At 36.1% G+C, this 21,547-nt stretch overlaps 1 protein-coding gene and 1 pseudogene across 1 annotated transcript in view; both read right to left on the bottom strand.

The window, feature by feature from the left end:
- Positions 1-11,873: 11,873 nt before the first annotated feature.
- Positions 11,874-21,547, bottom strand: part of SYCP1 (synaptonemal complex protein 1) — a 127,434-nt gene continuing 117,760 nt past the window's right edge. Inside the window, exons 32-33 of the mRNA XM_027772295.1 lie at positions 12,179-12,265; positions 11,874-12,087 (exon numbers count right to left, since the gene is read on the bottom strand). Of these exons, the coding sequence (XP_027628096.1) occupies positions 11,950-12,087; positions 12,179-12,265 (225 nt within the window). The 3' untranslated portion in view covers positions 11,874-11,949. The remainder of the gene's footprint in view (positions 12,088-12,178; positions 12,266-21,547) is intronic.
- LOC106734972 (cytochrome c oxidase assembly protein COX20, mitochondrial pseudogene) lies at positions 12,830-21,056 on the bottom strand (annotated as a pseudogene).

Raw genomic sequence — 21,547 nt, 5'->3', positions numbered from 1 at the left:
TGAAATTATCTGTTTTTGCAGATGGCATGAATTTATATGTAGAAGACCCAATGGTATCCATGAAAAAACTCTTTGAAGTAATAAATGTATACAGTAAAGTGGCAGGATACAATATTAACTTACAAAAATCTTTAGCATTTCTATATACAAACAACAAGCAGATAGAGACAGAACTGAATAAATTCCATTTACCAAAACCACAAGAAGTATAAGATACCTAGGAATTAAACTAACCAAGGAAGTCAAAGACCTCTATAAGGAAAACTATGAAAATCTTAAAGAGGAAATCAAAAAGGACACAAAAAAGTGGAAGGACATCCCATGTTCCTAGACTGGCAGAATTAATATAATCAAAATTATAATCTACCCAAATTAATCTAATACAATCCCTATAAAGTTACAAGAGACATTCTTCACAGATCTAGAAAAGACAATCATAGAATTTGTCTGGAATCATAAAAGGCCCCAAATTGCCAAAGCCATCCTGTGCAAGAAGAGTGGAAGGAGTGGCATCTCACTTCCTGACCCCAAAATATATTACAAAGTTGTGATAATCAAAACAACATGGTATTGGCACAAAAACAGACATGAGGACCAACAGAACCCAGCAGAGACCCCAGAAATAAACCCCCAAATATACACCCAACTTATCTTTGATGAAGGGTACCAGTCAATCCAGTTGGAAAAGGAGAACCTCTTTAGCAAATAGTGCTGGAAAAAACTGGGTATCCACCTGCAGAAAGATGAATCTGAACCCCTATTTGTCACCATTTCCAAGTGGATCAAAGATCTAAACCTAAGACCACAGAATATAAAACTACTGTTGAAAAACATTAAGGAAACTCTGGGAAACATTGGGGTAGGCAAAGACTTCTTAAGCAAGACCTCCAAAGCACAGGCAATAATCCCAAAAATAGACAAGTAGGATTACATCAGATTAAGAAGTTTCTGCACAGCAAAAGACACCATAATTAGTGTGCATTGACAACCCTCAGAATGGGAGAGAATTTTTGTTCACTGTGCCTCAGGTAAGGGACTGATAACCAGAATACACAGGGAATTCAAGTGGCTTACCTGGAAGAAAATGATTAACCCAATTAAAAGATGAGGAAATGAGCTGAATAAACAACTCTCTAAGAAAAACATACGAACAACCAAAACACATATGAAAAAATACTCAACATCCTTCATCATAAGGAAGATGCAGATCAAAACTGCAGTGAGATACTGCCTAACTCCAGTCAGAATGACAAAGATTAAAAAAACATAAAATGTTAAGTGCTGGAGGGATGTGATGAAAGGGGAACACTCTTACATTGTTGGTGGGAATGTAAATTGGTCCAGCCACTGTGGAGAACAATATGGAGGTTCCTCAAAGATCTTCAAGTAGAACTACCATATGATCCAGCAATTTCACTCCTGGATATCTACCCAAAGGGCAGGAGAATGCTCAGTTGAAAAGCATTTGCACAACTGTATTTATTGTGGTGGCATTACTTATGATTGCTAATACATGGAACCAACCCAAATGTCCACAAACAGATGAATGTATTGAAAAAGTGTGGCACATGTATTTCATGGAATATTATTCAGCCATAAAAAACAACAAGGCCCTGGAATTTGATAGAAAGTGGACAAATATGGAAGATTTATTGCTGAGTGAAGCAAGTCAGGCTATGAAAGAGAGATATCGTATGTTTCCACTTAACATATACCAATTATCTGTACTCTATAGTAGAGACTGAAAGTCTGGAGGACATAAAAATCATTAAAAATTTTTATGGACATTAGAAACAAAGTGGAAGGAGAGTGTGGGAGGGGAAGAGTTGTAGGAAAGGAAATTTGGGGAAAAAATAGAGAAGTAAGACATTTGTGGGACACAGATGTGGTTTATTATCTATTGATGAGAATGTGTATAGTATTCTCAACTGGGCTGGTCTGAGGTGTATATCATGCTGGGTAAAGAAAAGCTCTTTATGATCTAAAAAAAAAAGGTGCATTATAAAAAAACTAAGTATGGATTTCAAAAGCTTTGCACCAAAATAAACTCATACTTAATTAAGAAAAAAAAAAGTCCATAACCTCTACTCTACAGCACACACGCATCATATATACTATGAGATTTGTAAAGGTAAAGGAAATTTCAAGCTGAAAAAAAGTACCCCATTTACAAATGAGCCAAGATTTGAACAGACATTTCACCAAAGTATACCAAAGAGAAGTAAACATATTTTTAAATGTTTGTCATTAGTCTTAAAGATACATGAATTAATTCAATGACATAACATTGCATGCTTCTTAAAATGATTAAAATTTTGAAATTCAGAATACTAAGTGTTAGATTGTGGAGCAATTGAAATTTTCATGCACAATTGATGGGAATATAAAATGGTACAACTTAGTTTGTCAGGCAATTTCTTAAAAAGTTAAACACACATCTACCTAATGATCCAGCCATCCCATCTCCTAGGTATTTACTGAAAAGAAATAGAAGATGTCCAAACATGGACTCATACTCAGTCATAGCATCTACATTCGTAACAGCCCAGAATTGGGAACAACACAAACATTCAACTACAGGTAATAAATTATGTCATATGCATATAATCGGATACTTGTCAGCAATAAATAAAATAAACCATTGATATAGCAATCACATGGATAAATATAAACAAAAAATTGTTATGTGAGACAAGGTAGGCTCCCCCAATAAAAAACAGTACATGTCATGATTTAGTTTATATAAAATTCTAGAAAATCCAAATTAATCATAAGACAGAAACCAGATTAATGATTGTCTAGGAATAGGGAAAAGCAAGGAAGGGCAGGAGAGGGGATCACAAAAGATTAGAGAAAATTCGGAGGGATGAACAATATGTTTATTATTGAAATTGTGATGATGGTTTTATAGACTATACGTATATTAAAACCTATCAAGGGGACCAGCAGTTGGCGTAATGGCTATGTCGCTGGACTCCCATGTAATCGACCGTGGTTCAAGTCCTGGACCTGGTGGCTTAAACTCATACTGGGTGCATGTGTGTGTACGCCCAGGATCCTAAGAGGAAAATGGAGTAGAAGGGTGTGGTGTGGCCATCCACCCTAGGAGGCAATTTCTCACTTTCCGTCTTTGTCTGTCTGTCTTTCTGGCAAGTACACATGCACTATAGCAAAAACCTCTCAAAAAGGAAAAAAACCCTATCAAGTTGTACATTTTAAACACATGCAGTGTTAGGAGTTGAATTAGTACCCCAAAATTTATATGTTGAAATTCTAACCTCTAGTATCTCAGAATGTGACCTTATTTGTAAATTGGGTCATTGTGGATATAATTAAAATTAAGTCAAACTGGAGTAGAGCAGGCCCATATCCAATATTATTGGTGTACTTATTAAAAGAGGAAATTTTAAAAAGGACACAAGAATAAGGAGGCACATGCCATAGAAAGATTGGTGTTATGTTACATTATCATAAGGACTATCAGAAGCTAGGAGAGAGTCCTAGAACATATCCTTTCCTCAGAATTTTCAGGAGCATGGTCTTGCGAACATCTTGATCTTGGGCTTTTGGCCTCTAGAACTGTGAGACAATAAATCTCTGTTGTTTTAAGCCACTCCGTTTGTGGGACTTTAGTTGTGGCAGCACTAGGAAACTAAAACATGAGGTTTATTGCATGTCAATTATATCTCAACAAAGCTGTTTTTAAAAATCAGGTAGAAATGTTTGCCTACTTCTCTGATTTCATGTCATATACCTAAGTCTCTCTCTCTCTCCCTTTATCTTTTATTGCTATGCTCTTTTGAACATTACAAACTTGTTCTTACAACAGGGCTTTGGCATTTGCTATTTGTTGATCATGAAGAGCTATGTGTTGATCATGAATATCAAACCTTTGAATGGATTTATCTTGATTTCAGCTTATAAATTACTTCCTCAGAAAAGCCTTCCTTGAGGGAACCAGCAGTTAGCATAATGGCTATGTCGCTGGACTCCCACATAGTCGACCGCAGTTCGCGTCCCGGACCCGGTGGCTTAAAACTCACGCCGGGCACGTGTGCGTGCGTGCCCAAGATCCCGAGAGGAGAATGGAGGAGAAGGGATTGCGGCATGACCATCCCCCCTGGGGAGTGATTTCTCACTTTCTGTCTCTCTGTCTCTCTGTCTGTCTCTGTCTGTCTGGTGAGCGCATGCACCTATAGCAAAAAACCTCTCCAAAAAAAAAAAGAAAGAAAAGAAAAGAAAAGCCTTCCTTGACACCAAATGTAATGTAATGTAATGTAATGACTGCCCCTGTGTGCCTTTTTATCCTATTATCTTATATTTTCTTCATAGCACATATCATTTTTTGATATTATAGTTTATGAGTTTATACTCCATCTCTTCCATTTTAACTAGAATGTAAACCTTTTAAAGGAAGGGCCTAATCTGTTTTGCTAAGCACTGTATCTTCAGAGTCCAAACTAGTTTATGCCCTGTATTAGATATACCGATTGCATAAATAAGTAGAAATAGAGATGTTATTCTCAAAGTTTATAATTAGATCCATAGAGAGGTTATTAAATGCTCTGATGTTCTATAAATACTTACAGGCAAAACTAGTCTAAAATCTAAGTTCTTTGACATATATTTTTCCTGCATTAAAATTTTAATTCATTTTCAAAAGAAAAAGAAAACCCATACTCTTCATAGCTAAACGAACCAGTGGCATTGAAATATAGATCATACTTACTAACATTCTCCCCTACTAAAAGAATAGATACTTTCATAGCTTCTAATATGTACTATTTCCATAAATTGTAAAATTCTGGGCAACAGACTTTTAAATCAGTTCCTCCATCTAAAGTCTGAGTTATTATCCATGAGAGTCACATTAGAATGGTTTGCTACTTAAAACCTTTTTGCTTTCTTAACTCCTTTCACTGCTTCTTTCTTAAACATTACAGATAATAGGAGCTGGCAGTTAGAGTAGTAGTTAAGGCAATGGATTCCACATGGCTCATCATAGTTTGAGTTCCAGACCTGGCAGTTTGCTTTCTCAGTTTCTCCCCCCCACTCCAACTCTCTCTGTTTCTCTCTGGTCAAATTGAAAAATAATAATAATAAATAAAATTAAATAAATAATTTTTAAAAACAATACAGATAATCAATAGCAAGTAGAGTTCATCCCAATGTGTGTACAGATCATTTTATTATGTTAAAGCTCTCAAATATAAACAAAATTAGTTTAATATGTATAAAAATTATGTCAATTTGCTTCTATCTTTTGTTAACAGATTAAACCCCTAATATACCAAATTTATATGAATTTATGCTTACTCCTTTTGGCCTACTTCAAAACATTTATTTATTTATTTATTTATTTTTTGGAGAGATTTTCACTGTAGGGGGTTTGCGCTCACCAGACAGACAGAGAGAGACAGAGAGACAGAAAGCGAGAAATCACCCCCCAGGGGGGATGGTCACCCCGCAATCCCTTCTCCTCCATTCTCCTCTCGGGATCTTGGGCACGCACGCACACGCGCCCGGCGTGAGTTTTAAGCCACCGGGTCCGGGACACGAACTGCGGTCGACTATGTGGGAGTCCAGCGACATAGCCATTACGCTAACTGCTGGTTCCCATCTTCAAAACATTTTTTGAAATTGAAGTCATATATAAATATTAATGATTGTTAACATCTTCTGCAATAAAATCAAATCAGTATTAAATTTTCCTTTCCTGTATATCAATACTAGTTCTTCTAAACCTTAGTTATTATATCCTTCAGGCTATTTATGTTACTTTATATAACCTCTTGGTAATTAGATATTATTTTTCTGGCTGAATAATATGAGCGGTATTAATTGTACTCACAATACCAGGTGTAACCAGCAATTAACTTCTTAGCAACTAACCAACAATATGCTATTAGCCTCTATTAGTCTATATGTATCTCAGAAATTGTTTTAACTTTTCTCATAGTTTGAAAGAAGTTCACAGTATCATTACATATAAAAATCAATAAAAGATTCAGTTAGCAAATTAATCAGTGGAAGCCAAGAAATACTAAACCCATAAAGCACTACCTTCCTCAGTACATATATATATAAGTTTATAACAGTATTTAGAATCATCTCCTAATGAAAATGATGGCTATTCAATAATCTATTTTTTATTTTTGGAGAAGTTTTTGCTATCGGGCATGTGTGCTTGCCAGAAAGACAGAGACAGAGAGACAGAAAGCGAGAATCACACCCCCCCCCAGGGGATTTGACCACACTGCAATTCCTTTTTCTCCCTTCTCCTCTCAGGATTTTGGGCACGCATGCACATGCGCCCGCTGTGAGTTTAAGCCACTGGGTCCAGGACTCGAACCACAGTCAACTACATGGGAGTCTAGCGACAACCATTACACCAACTGCTAGTCCCAATAATTTATTAATTCATCTGTTTGGCAAACTTTTATGGGCTCTTTATCCCATGGCAGACACTACCTTAAAGAACTCATTCTTATCTGTCATTCTCCCCAGTTCCACTATCCTCACACACAGATAGCAGTTCATATCCACCCTCTGAGCTCCAGATCCATTTATCCAACTGTCCTACATGACATATTTAACTAGATATTCCACAGGCACTTCATACTCAGTGAGCATCCTGAATCCCTAGGACTCAATTATGTGCCTCTTGCATAATACCTATGGGCTTGCTACCAAAAGAAGGCTGTCAAACAGCAAAGCCAGCTATTCTTGCCCAAAATACCAGACAGGGTTAGTAAAAAAAAATATCCACAAGTGAAATAAGTAAAACAAGAAAGAGAGGGGTCCAAAATGTATTTAGTGAAAAATCTTTCTCAAGGAAACCAGGAGCAGAGAACAAGCCTCCCCTGCCTGGCACAAGGGAAGTCCTCTTTATCTCTGCTTTAGCACTGCTAACAATTGTTCTCACGCTCAGATTATTCAGCCCCTCCTAAAAGCCCCACGCATCATTTCTACTTGCACTCATTGAACATTAAGTGCTATCAGAATTGCCCTCCTACTGCAAACAACTAGGAAAGAGGACAAAAATCTATGAAATAACTATTGATTGATATTTAGCAACAGGCAACACAAGACCTATAATGAGAAAGAAAGAGAGAGAAGAAAGGAAGGAAGGAAAGAAAAAAGGAAAGGAGATGGGCTTCTCACTTTCTGTCTGCCAAGCACACATGCACTATAGCAAAAATCTCTCTCTAAAAAAAAATTACTAGGCATGCAAAGAAACAGAAAAATATGACTTGTGTCAGAAAAAAATTATGTATTTCCATACTAGTAATTACATATCTTTACCATCACTCCTAGGCAACTTCTATTAAAGATCATGAATTCCAAAACTAGTTATTTATCCTATAGAAATAAAAACACACACATTAACATTGTTCATAGTGAATCAAAAAAAAAAAAACAAACCAGGAGTAAATTCCCATTATTTTAGTTAGGATAGAGTAGGTTATGCCAACAATAACAATCCCCCCAAACTCTCACGGACTTAACACCTCAAAGTCTTATCTCTTATTCATGCTACATGACTATGATGGGTTAGTGGGGGATCTTTGTTTCATGTGATTTTTCACTCAAGGACCAAAGATGACTGAGGTTTCGTCATCTGTAATGTCACAAATTGCTGAGGGACAGTGTGATGGCATATCTCACATCACAGAAGTAATTAACACACATCACTTCTATCTATAATCTACTGGCCAAAATTTATCACATAACATCACCAAGGGGGGTAGAGGAAGAATAATCTTACATGCCTAGAAGAGAAGACTGAGTATAGCAGATCATAAAATTCCCTACGACACCCTTTAATAGAGAAATAGAGATTTATGAACTATGGTATACCTATGAAATATTACACAGTCATAAAAAGGACTAACTATCACTTCTCAGCCTTTTGGCTAAGATCATGTATAAAAAGGACTAACTAGAACTGTACTTGTTTTAAAGAGATTTCCATGAGACACTGAGTAAAACAAAACTCTGAAAGGTATCCATAGTATTATCCCATTTTTGTAATTTAACTATGACTAGAAAATCTTGGGTAGGGGACAGTAGATGGTGTGGTGGTTAAGGGCACTGGACTCCCACGTGGCCGACCATGGTTCAAGTCCCAGACCTGGAGGCTTGCTTTCTTGCTCTCTCTCTCACGCTCTCTGGTCAAATTAAAATAAATAAATAAAGTTAAATAAAATAATTATTAAAAAAGTAAAATCTTGGGTATATGCATATGCATGTACATGTAAAAATAAAACAAACTAAATGCATTGTATCTATCTCTTTCATGGAGAAAAACAAGAATGGATACACATTAGGTTCTTGTCAAGAGTTATCTAACAGAAGGGGATTTGGAAGAGGAGACTGATATTTATGAAGGGAAGAAAGAGGAGGGAGGAAAAAAGAAAAAAAAGAAGGCATCAAGACTTTATATGCTCATACATTCATATGATGTAGATCATGTATATGCATATAGAAATTAACATTTTAAAACTATCTTTCCTTTTCATTTTGATTGCTTTTATAGGCCTCAAATTACTGAACTGTTGAAACTAAATTAACTTCTTCTGTCCCCTGTAGCTCTAAACTCTATGATTTCCTAACTTAAGTAACATTAAGTCTTATCTGTATCTTGTTTATCATTTTCTATTTCTAACCCATGGTTGACCTGTCACTGATTAAAGTTCTTGATGTACTACTAGAGCCTGTGGACTATTAATGATACTGAATTCAGGTTGCCTGAATTATGAATAATTTACTTTTAACCTTTATATCAACCAAAGCAACTTACTCTTTGACATCATTAATTTACAATTGCATGAAGTAGGAGACATTTTATTACTGCTAGAGTGATAGTTAGGGATATTTTTCATAGGACAGGTATTAGATCTAATCCAAAAGCCTGAAATTTAAACTTTCAATCTAAGAAATTTTCCTCTTACCAGGATTATTACAATAGCTGTAATAACATTATCCTGTTCCAATTACCCTTAGTGATCTCCCTAAAACAAGTCTTTTTCTCAACTAGGAAGATGGATGACAGAAGACATCTTATACTTTAAAACCTTTCATAAAATTTAAATTTTGAAATATATTTTAAATAACAAAGTCTGATTTTCTTTATTTACATTCATATTTCCTCTTCCATATCAAAAAAAAAAAATCCAAGTTTTAGGAGCATAGCAGGAAAATGTGATGCTCTGTGAGGCTGATTCACATGGGAAGGTTCCGGGTTCATGCTAGATTTCTGAGTACACTGGGCACATATATGTCCATTATCTGGGGCTGACTCAAGCTTGGAGTTGATCATAACATCAAGACCTTCTTGGGATTGTTCTCTCTCTCTCTCTCTCACATGCACACACACAAGTAAACTCTTTTAAAAAGAGTTTTGCAATATAACATACAAAACCCTACATAAAGAGACCAGGGCTTGGTTTGCCTTACTCTTCACCTCATCATTTAATTGCTATTTCTTCTGCTGTATTTTTCTCTCATCCTTCGTGCAAACTTGTAGTATTCCTACTTCTGTTCAAAATCCATCCCTTTGTGGAAGCCTTCTTTTGTGTCTGAATGAATGACATGAAATTTTTGTTTCTCTGCAGCTCACATACCTATATACTGTCAAATTACAAGTGACTAATTTACATATAAAATATCTGCTACTTTACTGTGAGTCATTGAGAACAGAGATTGTATCATATGGATACCCCAAAATCCAACCATTTATTTTCTGCTTCCAGATACTGCCATTTAGTAGGATTTGACACAGAGGAACACTCCCTTCTTGAATCATGTTGTTCTCTAGGTTTCTGTGATCCCTTACACTCACAGACTTTTTTCCTCCACCAGCCCCTTCTTCTTAGTCTTTTAGCAGCTCCTCCTCTATTGCTTCATTTTCAATTGTCCCTGTTTTCCAAACTTCAGCACTAAACTCCTTTCTCTTCTGTAGCTATGCATTTATTATCTGTAAAGAGAGTATATTAGGACCTATACTTAATACCGTTTATAAGCCAATGGTTACTAGATATGGTCTTCTGGAGAATTCCAAAAATCATTTATCCAAGGTGTACTCAGAATCTCAGCTTGGACATATAAGATATTTCAAATACTATATTGGGGGGGGGGTCTTCAAAGAGTTTGTGGAGGGGCCAGCAGATGGTGTAATGGTTACATCACCGGACTCGAACTGGCTGTAGTTTGAGTCCCAGACCCAGCAGCTTGAAACACACTAGGCGTGTGTGTGTGCTTGTCTAAAATACCAAGAGAAGAATGGAGAAGGGACTGTGGTCTGGCCATCCCCCCACCCCCGGGCGAGAGTGTAATTTCTCTCTTTCCATTTCTCTGTCTCTCCGGTGAGCGCATACACTATAGCAAAATTCTCTCTTAAAAAAAAAAAAGAGTTTGTGGAAAATGTATATTATGAAAAAAACTATGACTGGCTTTCACTTTTTATTTTTTGGAGGGGGGTTTGTCACCAAAATAAATTCATATTTTAATTCCATTTTTTCACAAACTTTTTGAGTTTATATTCTCTTGTGTGCCCAAAACAGTACTTCAAAACTTCACATCTTATTCAGAACAGAAACCAAAGTTTTTACAGTGGCCTAAAAGCTCAACAGAATCTGCTACTCAAACTCCCCATCCCATTAATTTCTTCTCTTCTGTGTACTCTCCTTCTGCTCATCATCTTCCAGTTACACTAGACTCTTTGCTGCTTCCCAAATACACTAGGCACACCCCTACATCTGGGCCTTTGTATTTTATTCTTTCTGCCAAGAATATTATTCCTCCATAGTTCACACTGGCTTTCTATTTTTATCAGACTTTTACCCAAAACGTCACGTCAGTAAAGCTACCCTAAGTAAAAATTTTAGTGCTCTTTTTTGTTGTTGTTTTTATTTGCTAGAGGATACTTGTGCTTACCAGAGAGAGAGAGAGAACAAAAGAGAGAAATCACTCCTTAGCTGGGCGTGGTCACACTACATCCATTCACCTCCATCCTGTAGGGATTTGAGGCATGCACACAAACATGCCTGCATGGTTTTCAAGCTTCTGGGACAAGGATGAGAACGAGAGGCCAGCCATGTGGAATTTGGTCCCTTACCCACCAGGCCATGAAACAGGCCCTCAATTCTCTTCATATTTACTAATACTCTTCCCTATTTTATTTTTCACCTTAGCAATTATAATGAACTAATACACAATATGTTTTACTCATTTATTGTCTAATTCCTTTACTAGAATGGAAGTTCTAGGAAAAGAGAATTTATATTTCTTCTTTGTTCATTGTTACATCCTCAGTATCAAGAACTGTGTTTGACTCTTACTAGACAATAAATATTTCCTTAATGGGTGCTGAATAAATAAGTCTTTCAGGAAGTCATAATAGTATAGAATTTTTTTCTTGCCAGTAAATCGTTTGTTAATTTAGTAAACAGAGAAACCAAAGTTGCTTCAAAAGTGTAAAAACTCGGCTAAAATGCCTTCAAGATTTTAAATATTCTTGAAATTATAATGATTAACCGTTCAGAAGACCTCACAGAATCAATGTCAAACATTTATTTGTGTGCAAAATATTTTAATAGTAAATAATAAGAAATGAATAATGCATTTATTTATTCCTAAATAATTTCTAGCATTCAAAGGCTAACTTCAAATATTTGAAAATTTAGTAAAAACAGTTTTCATGAATACAAAAGAATGATAGCTGGAAAATATAATTACACAACTGTAAGAATATGACAATGAGTTTTCAGGTAATATGAAGTTCAGATTTAAGCCAAAAAAAATAAAATATATAGAAATGGAAATTATTTAAGCAAATATTTTTAAAGTCACAATTTCCAAGTAAAGTTTGGCTCTTTGGAAAATAAGAATGAAAATTAATTATAAATGGATGCTAATAGGCTCTTTAATCATACTGCTTTTCTAAAATTAAACAAATAGCTTTTCTACTTCCTTTAGTTTTTTTTTCCTATCCATTTTAGCAATTACAGCCCAACGATCTTCCTGTGTTTTTCTCATAGTTCCAAACTTCACTGTAGATCCAGGGGTTGTTAGCAATGAAGGAGTCTAAATGCAAAATGAATAAAATAAAATAAACTTACTAAAAACAAAATCAAGCTTTTAAATTTTGCTTTTTGAAATAAGATTTAAAAGCTACCTTTGGTGTTCTGACACAAAGATGAGAAGATGGTGAATTATTATTCTTGTATAGTTTTTTCAGTGTCTCTTCCTCTGAAACCATGCTCTTGAAGAAAAACACAAAAATAGAATATTAAGGTTACCATAATTATTATTAAAATTTTGTCAAAATATAACTATGAGGAGAATAAACAATAGAATGAAGAGGGAGAAAAAGGGAAAAGAAAAGGGAAGTGGGAGGAGGGAAGAAGAGGAAGGAGAAAGAAAAGATAAAAGACCAAAGAAAGAAGAAAAAAACAAATCAAGCGTGCATTTGGCCAAACAGAAAGCTAGAATTTTATCCTATTAAACATATTTCTGAAAGGTTATGGTTAAACATAAGATGGGTACAAGACTATTTTTGTGAAAAAGAAATTAGAGAGTTTGTTTTAGTGCAAAAATTTTTGAAATTCATTCATAGTTTTTTCATCATACATATTTCCCATGAACTTTTTGAAGCCCCTCCACCACCCAATATGAGTAGCATTTTTCCACTGGTTTCAACTCCATCGTGTCTTTTTTTTAAATTGTACATAAAATGTTTTATGTGGTTGATCTCAGCTGTGTTCACACTAACTTCATTCACGTTCTCTATGATCAAGATTGCTTAACTGTTTCTGTTGCTGTTGCTTTATCTTTCAGGATCAAGGTGGGTGCTTTCATATAGTATCATATTTTTAATACCTTCTCTGGCAATTCTTTCTTGAATTCTTTGCTTTGCATGATTATACCTACAGTGGAACCAGCATCCTAAATTCACTAAGATAAATCCTCTTACTCCAACATCACATGATCTTCTAATTCTACTAATTAACAAAAAATAATCCAAGGCCAGCCACAGCAGATCCTAATGAACCATATATTGACTCCCATGCACAGGGAATGTTTTCAACATCTAAAATTCCTAGGAGCTTGAAAGGGCTCCAGCACGGGGAACCAGCAGTTAGCGTAATGGCTATGTCTCTGGACTCTCACATAGTCGACCGCGGTTCACGTCCCAGACCCGGTGGCTTAGAACTCACGCCAGGCGCGTGTGCATGCGTGCCCAAGATCCCGAGAGGAGAATGGAGGAGAAGGGATTGTGGAGTGACTATCCCCCCTGGGGGGTGATTTCTCGCTTTCTGTCTCTCTGTCTTTCTGGCGAGTGCACGTGCCCTATGGTGAAATAAACCTCTCAAAAAAAAAGAAAAAAAAATAGAAAGGGCTCCGGTGCGATGGCCATGGGGACCAGTCAGCACCTGCAACCCCACCCTACCCATTGTGTCTTTATACTACCACTTTTCTCTCTTCCTCCTACATTGCTTACTCAAACTCACTTAATTCTTTTAATAACCATTATAATTCTACGAAAATTATAATATTGAGGGGCCAGCAGATGGTGTGGTGGTTAAGGCACTGGACTCCCACATGGCTGACGACATTTCATGCCCTGGACCCAGTGGCTTAAAAATGACATGAGGCACGTTTGAGTGTGTGTCCAAGATCCAAGGAGGAGAACTGAGGAGAAAGTATTGCGGCATGGACATCCCCCAGGGGGATGATTTCACTTTCCCACTTACTGTCTCTCTCCAATGAGCACATGCACCCTCTGGCAAAAACCTAAATTAAAAAAAAAAAAAGTAAACTGTAATATTGCATATAGTACATATAAAGAACTGAAAACAGTATCTGGAAGAGGTCATTGTACCCAGTGTTCACAGTAGTGTTATTTATAATAGCTAAAATGTGGAAGCAACCCATGCATCCAGCACTTACAGATCAATAATAGATAAGCAAAAATTGTACATAGTGGGCTAGCAGGTGGTGTGGATTAAGGTGCTGGATCCCACGTGGCTGACTATGTAGTTTGAGCCCTGGATCCAGTGGCTTGAAAGCATGCCAGGTGCAGATAAATGCACGCCTAAAATCCTAAGAGGAAACCAGAGAAGAAAGGATTGCAACATGGTCATCCCCCCCGGGGAGGGTGATTTCTCACTTTCCCTCTCTTTTTCTCTCTGGCGAGCACCCACACCCTAAAGGGAAAAAACTTTAAAAAATTGTATGCAGTACATACATGTAACAAATATTACTCCATTTTTAAAAGGAAGAAAAGTTTGACATGTTACAACAAAGATGAACCTTAAAGACATTATGCTAAGTGAAAAATGCCAGTCATGAAAAATACAAATATTTTACAATTCCACCTACATGAGATACTTAATAGTAGTCAAAAAGATAGAAACAGAAAGCAGGATGATGGTTTACTGGGTGCTCAAGGGAGGACAAGAAGATGGGAAGCTATTTTTTAATGAACATAAAGTTTAGTTTTACAAATGAAAAGTTATGTACATAAGTGATGGTGATAGTTACACAACATTAAGAATGCATTTAGTAACACTGAGCTTAAAAATGGTTAAGATGGGAAATTTTATGTTGTATTGTTACCATAATAAAATTCAATTATGTTAATTATCAATTTATTAATATAACTCCTCCAAATAATAAAATCTAACTTTGTACTTTCTAAATGCCAGACACTGTTTTAAAGTCATTTACATATTTTAATTAGTTTTAAATTTTATGCAGTTGATATACTAATATCTTCATTTTACAGCTGAGGAAACTCAAGGTACACAAGTATTAAATGACCTGCTCTAGATTGTACAGATAGTAACTACACCTGAGTCACAGCAACTGGGTCAATGATTCCAATTTGAAACAATAAAACCTCATCTGTTCTCATGAATCTTTGTAGCATTTGTCTTTTCATGTGGTTGTCATTTATATACCATCTTTGTAAAAATGTCTACTAAAGTCCTTTGCCCATTTTTTAAAATTGTAATTTCTAGTTTACATATAATCACTGAACATCTTTGTAAGGATAATATGGTTTTTCTAAAGTAGGTGTATGTGTAATAAAGAACAAGCATATTATATTCAATTTTAGCATTACATTATGTTGTGCACATTTGCTATTCATTCTACTTTTTTTGGAAGTATATTTTGAATTGTTTGCTTTGTTGAGTCCTGGGAGTTCTGTATATATTCTGGGCATTATTCTATTGTCAGATTTATATATTTGCAAATATTTCCTGACATTCTGTAGTTTATCTTCCCACTTTTTTGACAGTGTCTTTGATGTACAACAGTTCTTAATTCTGATGAGTCCAATTTATTTTTTTATTCCCTGTGTTAATTTAGTGTCATATCCATAAAGTTGTTACCAAATTCAACATCATGACCTTTTCTCAATGTTTTATTCTGAAGTTGTATAGTTGTACCTCTTCACTAAAACAAAATAACATAAAATAACCATGTGCCTTCCCCGCCCCCTTCATTCTTTACTGCCATGTAAAGGCAGGAAAGGGCTCATGTACTCACAAAAGGGACAGGGAGAGAGAAAGCAAACCAATACCAAACAGGACATGGTCATACTGTATTCCTTTTTCCTCCATTTTTCCTTCCTGTCAGAATTTTAGGCATACACATACAAATGGTGTTTTGTTTGTTTAAAGTCACCAGGAATGGGATCCAAACTGCAGTCAGCAAGTGGGATCTGACTCCCAATGTACAGCACTTCACCACTGCACTTTTCTGTTTCCTGCTTTTTATTTTAGTTGTGTTTTCTCTCATTTGTTTGCTAAAGGTTTACTATTTGTTGGTAGTTTCAGAAAACCAACTTTTGGCCTGGTTTTATTATTTTCTATTCTCTAATATACCTCTTCTAATCTTTATCACATCCATTTTCTACTAGCTTTAATTTGTACTTCCTTAAGGTGTAAAGTTATAGATTTGAGTTTTTTAGAGGTTTTTGTCTTAGGACACATGTACTCAGTGGAGGGAGACAGATACAGTGAAAGGGAAAGTGAGAAACAGCCCCAAGGGGATGACAATGCCCCAATCCCTTCTCCTCCAATCTCCTCCTAGGATCTTGGGCATGCACATACATGCACCCAGCGTGATTTTCAAGCCACTAGGTCTGGGACTCAAATTGTGATTACCCATGAGGGAGTCCAGTGATGTAACTACTACGCCATCTGCTGGTCTGTGAAAAAATTTTAAATGTAGACATTTATCATTACAAATTTTCCTCTAAGCACTACTTTCACTGGATCATATATATTTGGGCATATTGTGTATTCTTCTTCATTCATCTCTGTATCTCATTTCCCTTGTGATTTCTTTTGACCCATAGTTGAATGTTTTTAATTTACACAATTTTTTGAGTATTCCACTTTTCCTTATTTCTAACTTCATCTCATTGTGTCAGAGCAGATCTTTTGTGTGAGGCGTTTTTATATTTGTTGAGTTTGTTTTGGGGTCTAACATATTATCTAGAGAATGTACTATGTGAATCTAAGAAAAATATGTAATATGGAGCCAGCAGGTGGTATAGTGGTTAAAGTGCTGGACTTCCACATGGCTGTGGTTTGAGTACTGGACCCGGGAGCTTGAAAATCACACTGGCCATGTGTGTGTGTGTGTGTGTGTGTGTGTGTGTGTGTGTGTGTGTGTGTCCCAAAATCCCAGGAGGATAATGGAGAAGGGATTGCAGCATGGCCAACCCCCCTGGGGGTGATTTCTCACTCTCCCTCTCACTGTCTCTTCTCCATTGAGTGCATGTGCCCTGTAAAATAACCTTAGAAAAAATATGATAAAAATATATGGCTGGGTAGTGTTTCGTGTATGTCTATTACATCTACTTGACTTACTGTGCAGTTCAAGTTCCCCGTTTCCTTATCTTCTGTCTGGGTACTGTATACATTTATGAAAATACAGTATCGAAGTATGAAACAAATATCATAGAACTGTTTATTTCTCCCTTCAATGTTATTGTTTTGTTTCATATATTATGAAGGTCTGTTATAAGGCAAGAAATGTTTAAAATTGTTCTTACTGTTGTATGGAACTTTTAAATACATGTCCCTTTTTTTGTCTCTTGTACTTTTTTATTTAAAATTGATTTCACTTGACAGTAGCATAGCCACCCCAGCTCCTTTTTGGTTACTATTTGCATAGAATATCTTTTTCTGTCCTTTAACTTTCAGTCAGTTTTTGTCTCTGGACCTGAAGTGAGTGCCTTGTGAACAGCATATAGTTGAATTTTTGTTGTTTTAAAAATTAATTTTATTTATTATTCTTTTTACCAGAAAGGGAAAATGAGAAAGCAAGCCACCAGATCTGCAGTTGGCCATGTGGGAGACTAGCTCCTTAACCACTATATTACCAGCCAGCCCCTATAGTTGGATTTTTTAAAAATCTATTCTGCTACCCTATGTCTTTTGACTGAAGAATATAATCCATTTATACTTAATTATTGACAGGGGCCAGCAGGTGGTGTAATAGTTAAGGTACTGGACTCCTACGTGGTTGACTGTGGTTGAAGTCCTGGACCCAGTGGCTTGAAACTCGCACTAGGCACATGTGCTCAAAATCCAGAGAGAAGGGAAAAGGATTGTGGCTTGCCCATCCCCTCCTGGGAGTGATTTCTTGTCGTCTTTCCAGCAGGTACACATGACTTACAGAAAAAAAAAAAATTCTCCAAAAAAAAGTATTGACAAGGAGGAACCTTCTATTTTGCTGTTTTCAATGTCTTACAAGAGTTTTTCCCCCTTATTTCCTCCATACTGCCTCCTTTTGTGTTCAGAAGATTTTTAATACTTAAATATTCTGATTTTCTTCTCATTTTTTTCATGTATATGATGTAATTTTGTTGTAGTTAACACAGGAATTACACTTAATGTTATACGCTATTGTTAGAACAATCTAATTTGAATTTGTACTAACTTTAACTTATATAGTCTTTAAAAAAAACTCCACTTATAAAATTCCATCCTTCCTTTCCATAACTCATTCTCAAATTACATTTTGTTTTTGTTTTATTTTTATTTAGGGTTTTTTTGGAGAGGTTTTTGCTATAGGGCAGAGTCAGAGAGACAAAGCGAGAAATCACTCCTCAAGGGGGAGTGACAAATTGCAATCCCTTCTCCTCCATTCTCTTCTCTGGAACTTAAAGCATGCATGCACATGTGTATGGTGTGAGTTTAAGCCACCGGATCCGGGACTCAAACTGTGGTCAACTACATGGAAATCCAGTGACATAGCCATTACGCCAACCGCTGGTCCCTCAAATTACATATTAAAGACATTCCTTAAGAATTATTTATTTATTTTTAGTTTGATCAGAGAGGGATAGAGTGAAAGCAAAGGGGGTGAAGTGAGTAAGTAAGCTGCAAGTTCCAGGACTTGAACCGTGGTCAACCATGTGGGAGTCCAGCACCCTTAACCACCATGACACCGGTCAGCCCATAAATTACATTTTTATACATTGTGTGCCCAGTAACACAGAGGCTATGTTTTAAATATGTCCTCTAAAAAAACCCTATATTGGAAACTTAATCCTCAGTGAAAGTGTTGGGAGGTGGAGCCTAACATGATCATGTTTAGGTCATGAGGTCTCCAACTCTGTGAATGGATGAAGGTCAATTATAAAACTGAGGCAGCAAGTTTGATCTTTTGTTTTCTCTCACACAATTCTCTTGGCTTTCCGCCTTTTGCTAGGATGTAATACAGGTCCCTCTTCAGATGAGGTCTTCTTAACTGGGATATCCTAGTCTCCAAAACTGTAAGAAATACATTGTATTTCCTTATAAATTAGCAGTTACCCAGTCTGTGCTATTCAGTTACAGCAATTAAAAAAATACTAAGGCGTATTTTTATTTAACATGTCTTTAAAATCATATAGAAAAGTGAAGTTACAAACTAAAATTACAATGCAATCTTTTATAAATTGCCCATGTATTTACATTTTTAGAGGTCTTTATTTATTCATATAGCTTTGTCTAATATTCTTTCATTTCAATCAAGGGATTCCCTTTAGCATTTCCTGAAAATAGTCTTGTAGTAACAGGTTCCTCATCTTTTGTTTATCTGGTAGTGTTTTATTTCATTTTTGAAGGACAGTTACATTAAACAGAGAATCCTCAGTTGATAGTTTTGTTATTTCAGCACTTTGAATATACAAATCCACTCCATCCTGAGAAAAAAAGCACTGATAATCTTATTGAAGGTAACTTATATGTTGGTAAGTTGTATTCTCTTTCATTGCTTTCAAGATTCCCTCTTTGTATTTTGATTTTATGTTTCAATGTGCATCTCCTTGAATATAATCCTGCTCGGAGTTTGCTGAACTTCTTGGATTTGCAGATACATGTCTTTCAACAAAATCTGGGTAAGTTTTTGGCTATTTATTTCTTCAAATATTTTTCTTCCCATTTCTCTCTTCTTCTGTAATTCCCACAATGCATATATTGATCCACTGATGATGTCCTCCAAGTGCCTGAGGATCTGTTTTCTTTTTTTTCTTTCCCTCAGACTCAATTAATTTTGATTATTTATCTTCTGAGTTCACCAATTCTTCCCTCTGCTTACTCACATCTGCATTTTAAGTCCTCAAATGGACTCCTGATTCCAGTTATTGTACACTTTTCAGCTCCAGATTTTTTTGGTATGATTGTAATTTTTATCTTTTTATCCATATTCTTCACTCATACAAAGGGTTCCTATACTTGCCCATGCCTTCTTTTAGCTATCTGAACTATTTTAAACCAACTGTATTTTGTGCCTTTTAAAGTTGCTTTGGAGGGAATTTCCGAGTGGTACCTTGGTTTGGAACCTGTAGCCATGAAGATCTCTGGAGTATTAGGAGTGTTCCTCACTCTTTTTGTCTTGATCCATGATCAAGAGAATTTTCGTATAACCGGTACCAAATCCTGGCTTCAGGTCCAACTGAGACAAATACCTATAGTGCCTAACCTGCAACTTCAGCCAAATGAACTCTATTTATGAAGTGGCTGTCCTATAAACCGAACTGACCCCAATTTCTTCAAGTTCCTTTATCTTGTTATTCATTGAACCATCAGGATTAATGAACAATCATTAGGTATCATCATTGAAAGTTCCATCACATATGAACCGGAAGCATTAGATATTACTTAGTACATTCCAGTATCATGCTATGTTCGATAAAGTTTTCCAATAATTAGGGTGATGAAAATGAGAGCGTATAACCATGTAGCCCAAAGGTCATTGGGACAGAAATCCTGAATGTCATGTCGAATTGAAAACTTGACAATTCATCAGGATTCGTTCTTCCTTGTTGGATCACCCAAATTTTATCCCTTCCTGTTGAATGCAGTAATTAAGATACAGACTATGGTACTCTGGATACTTGAAGATTTCCCTGCTTTTTAGAGATTGGAATATGCCTATGGATATCATCTTTTACCATTTCAACACGATCTTTTTAAATAATAAACTTGCTCTGCCACCTATATTTATAAACTCCTTGGGTGGGAAAAAGCCTTCTCAGATTTTAAATGCAAAATAAAGGTACTTTTTAAAAATAAAAGTTTATATTAGGGGGGTTACTGTTTATAGCATCTCAGCAAGCCACAATCCTCCCCCAACTCAGCCATCCAGGCAGCCACTCATGGGTGAGCCCAGTGTTATTACATTTCTAAGTGTGTTTTGAAATGGAAAACTAACATCTTTTGTTTATACTTTAGAAGCATTTGTGTGTATTTATGTAAGTGTTATAAGCTTAACTTTGTAAGATTCAGTTCAAGTCAAAATTCTAACCTGATGCTTTCCCATATGGCTTCAGTATCATGTATCAGTGCCCTACAAACTGTACTATCATAGTTGAGCCTAAATCAGTTTTTTAAAAGTCTTTAGGTAGTAAATCTAATGTCTGGGCTTTCTCCACGACCATCTCTGTAAGCTGTTTTCCTTTGAATGGTTCATATTTTCTTAATTCTTTGTATGCCTTGTGATTTTATTACCGTTTTTGAAAACTGGACCTTTAGGGCTGATCCCATGGCCTAGTAGTAAGAGAACTGGATTCCAGATAGCTGACTGGCAGTACAATTCCCTGCCCCATGGCTTGGAAAACATGCCAGACACGTGTTTGTATGTCTCAAATGCCAACCTGAATGGAAAAGAATGGATTGCAGTATGACCATGCCCCACTGAGAAGTTCTTTCTCCGTCTCCCTGTCTCTTTATCTTTTACTAGTTAGTACATATGCCCTGTGGCAAACTTTAAAAAAAAAAAAAAAAAGGCAAACTGGACATCTAAATCTTAGGATTTAGTAACACTGGAAATGGGATTTTCCCTCTTCCTCATTATGTTTTTCTTTCTTTCTTTCTTTCCTTTTCTTCTTTTCTTTTCCTTCCCTTCCCCTCTGTCCTTCCTTCCTTGTTTCTTTCTTTCCTTCCTTCCCTCCCTCCTTCCTTTTGTTGAAAGTGTCTCTATGCCAGGATCAGCCTGTGGTGAAAACCTATCTCTTTTCAGGTATTTTCAGAGCCTG

This window comes from Tupaia chinensis, unplaced genomic scaffold, assembly GCF_000334495.1.
Source record: "Tupaia chinensis unplaced genomic scaffold, TupChi_1.0 Scaffold000270_2, whole genome shotgun sequence".
NCBI lineage: Eukaryota > Metazoa > Chordata > Mammalia > Scandentia > Tupaiidae > Tupaia > Tupaia belangeri.
This window is presented reverse-complemented; position numbering and strand designations above follow the sequence as displayed.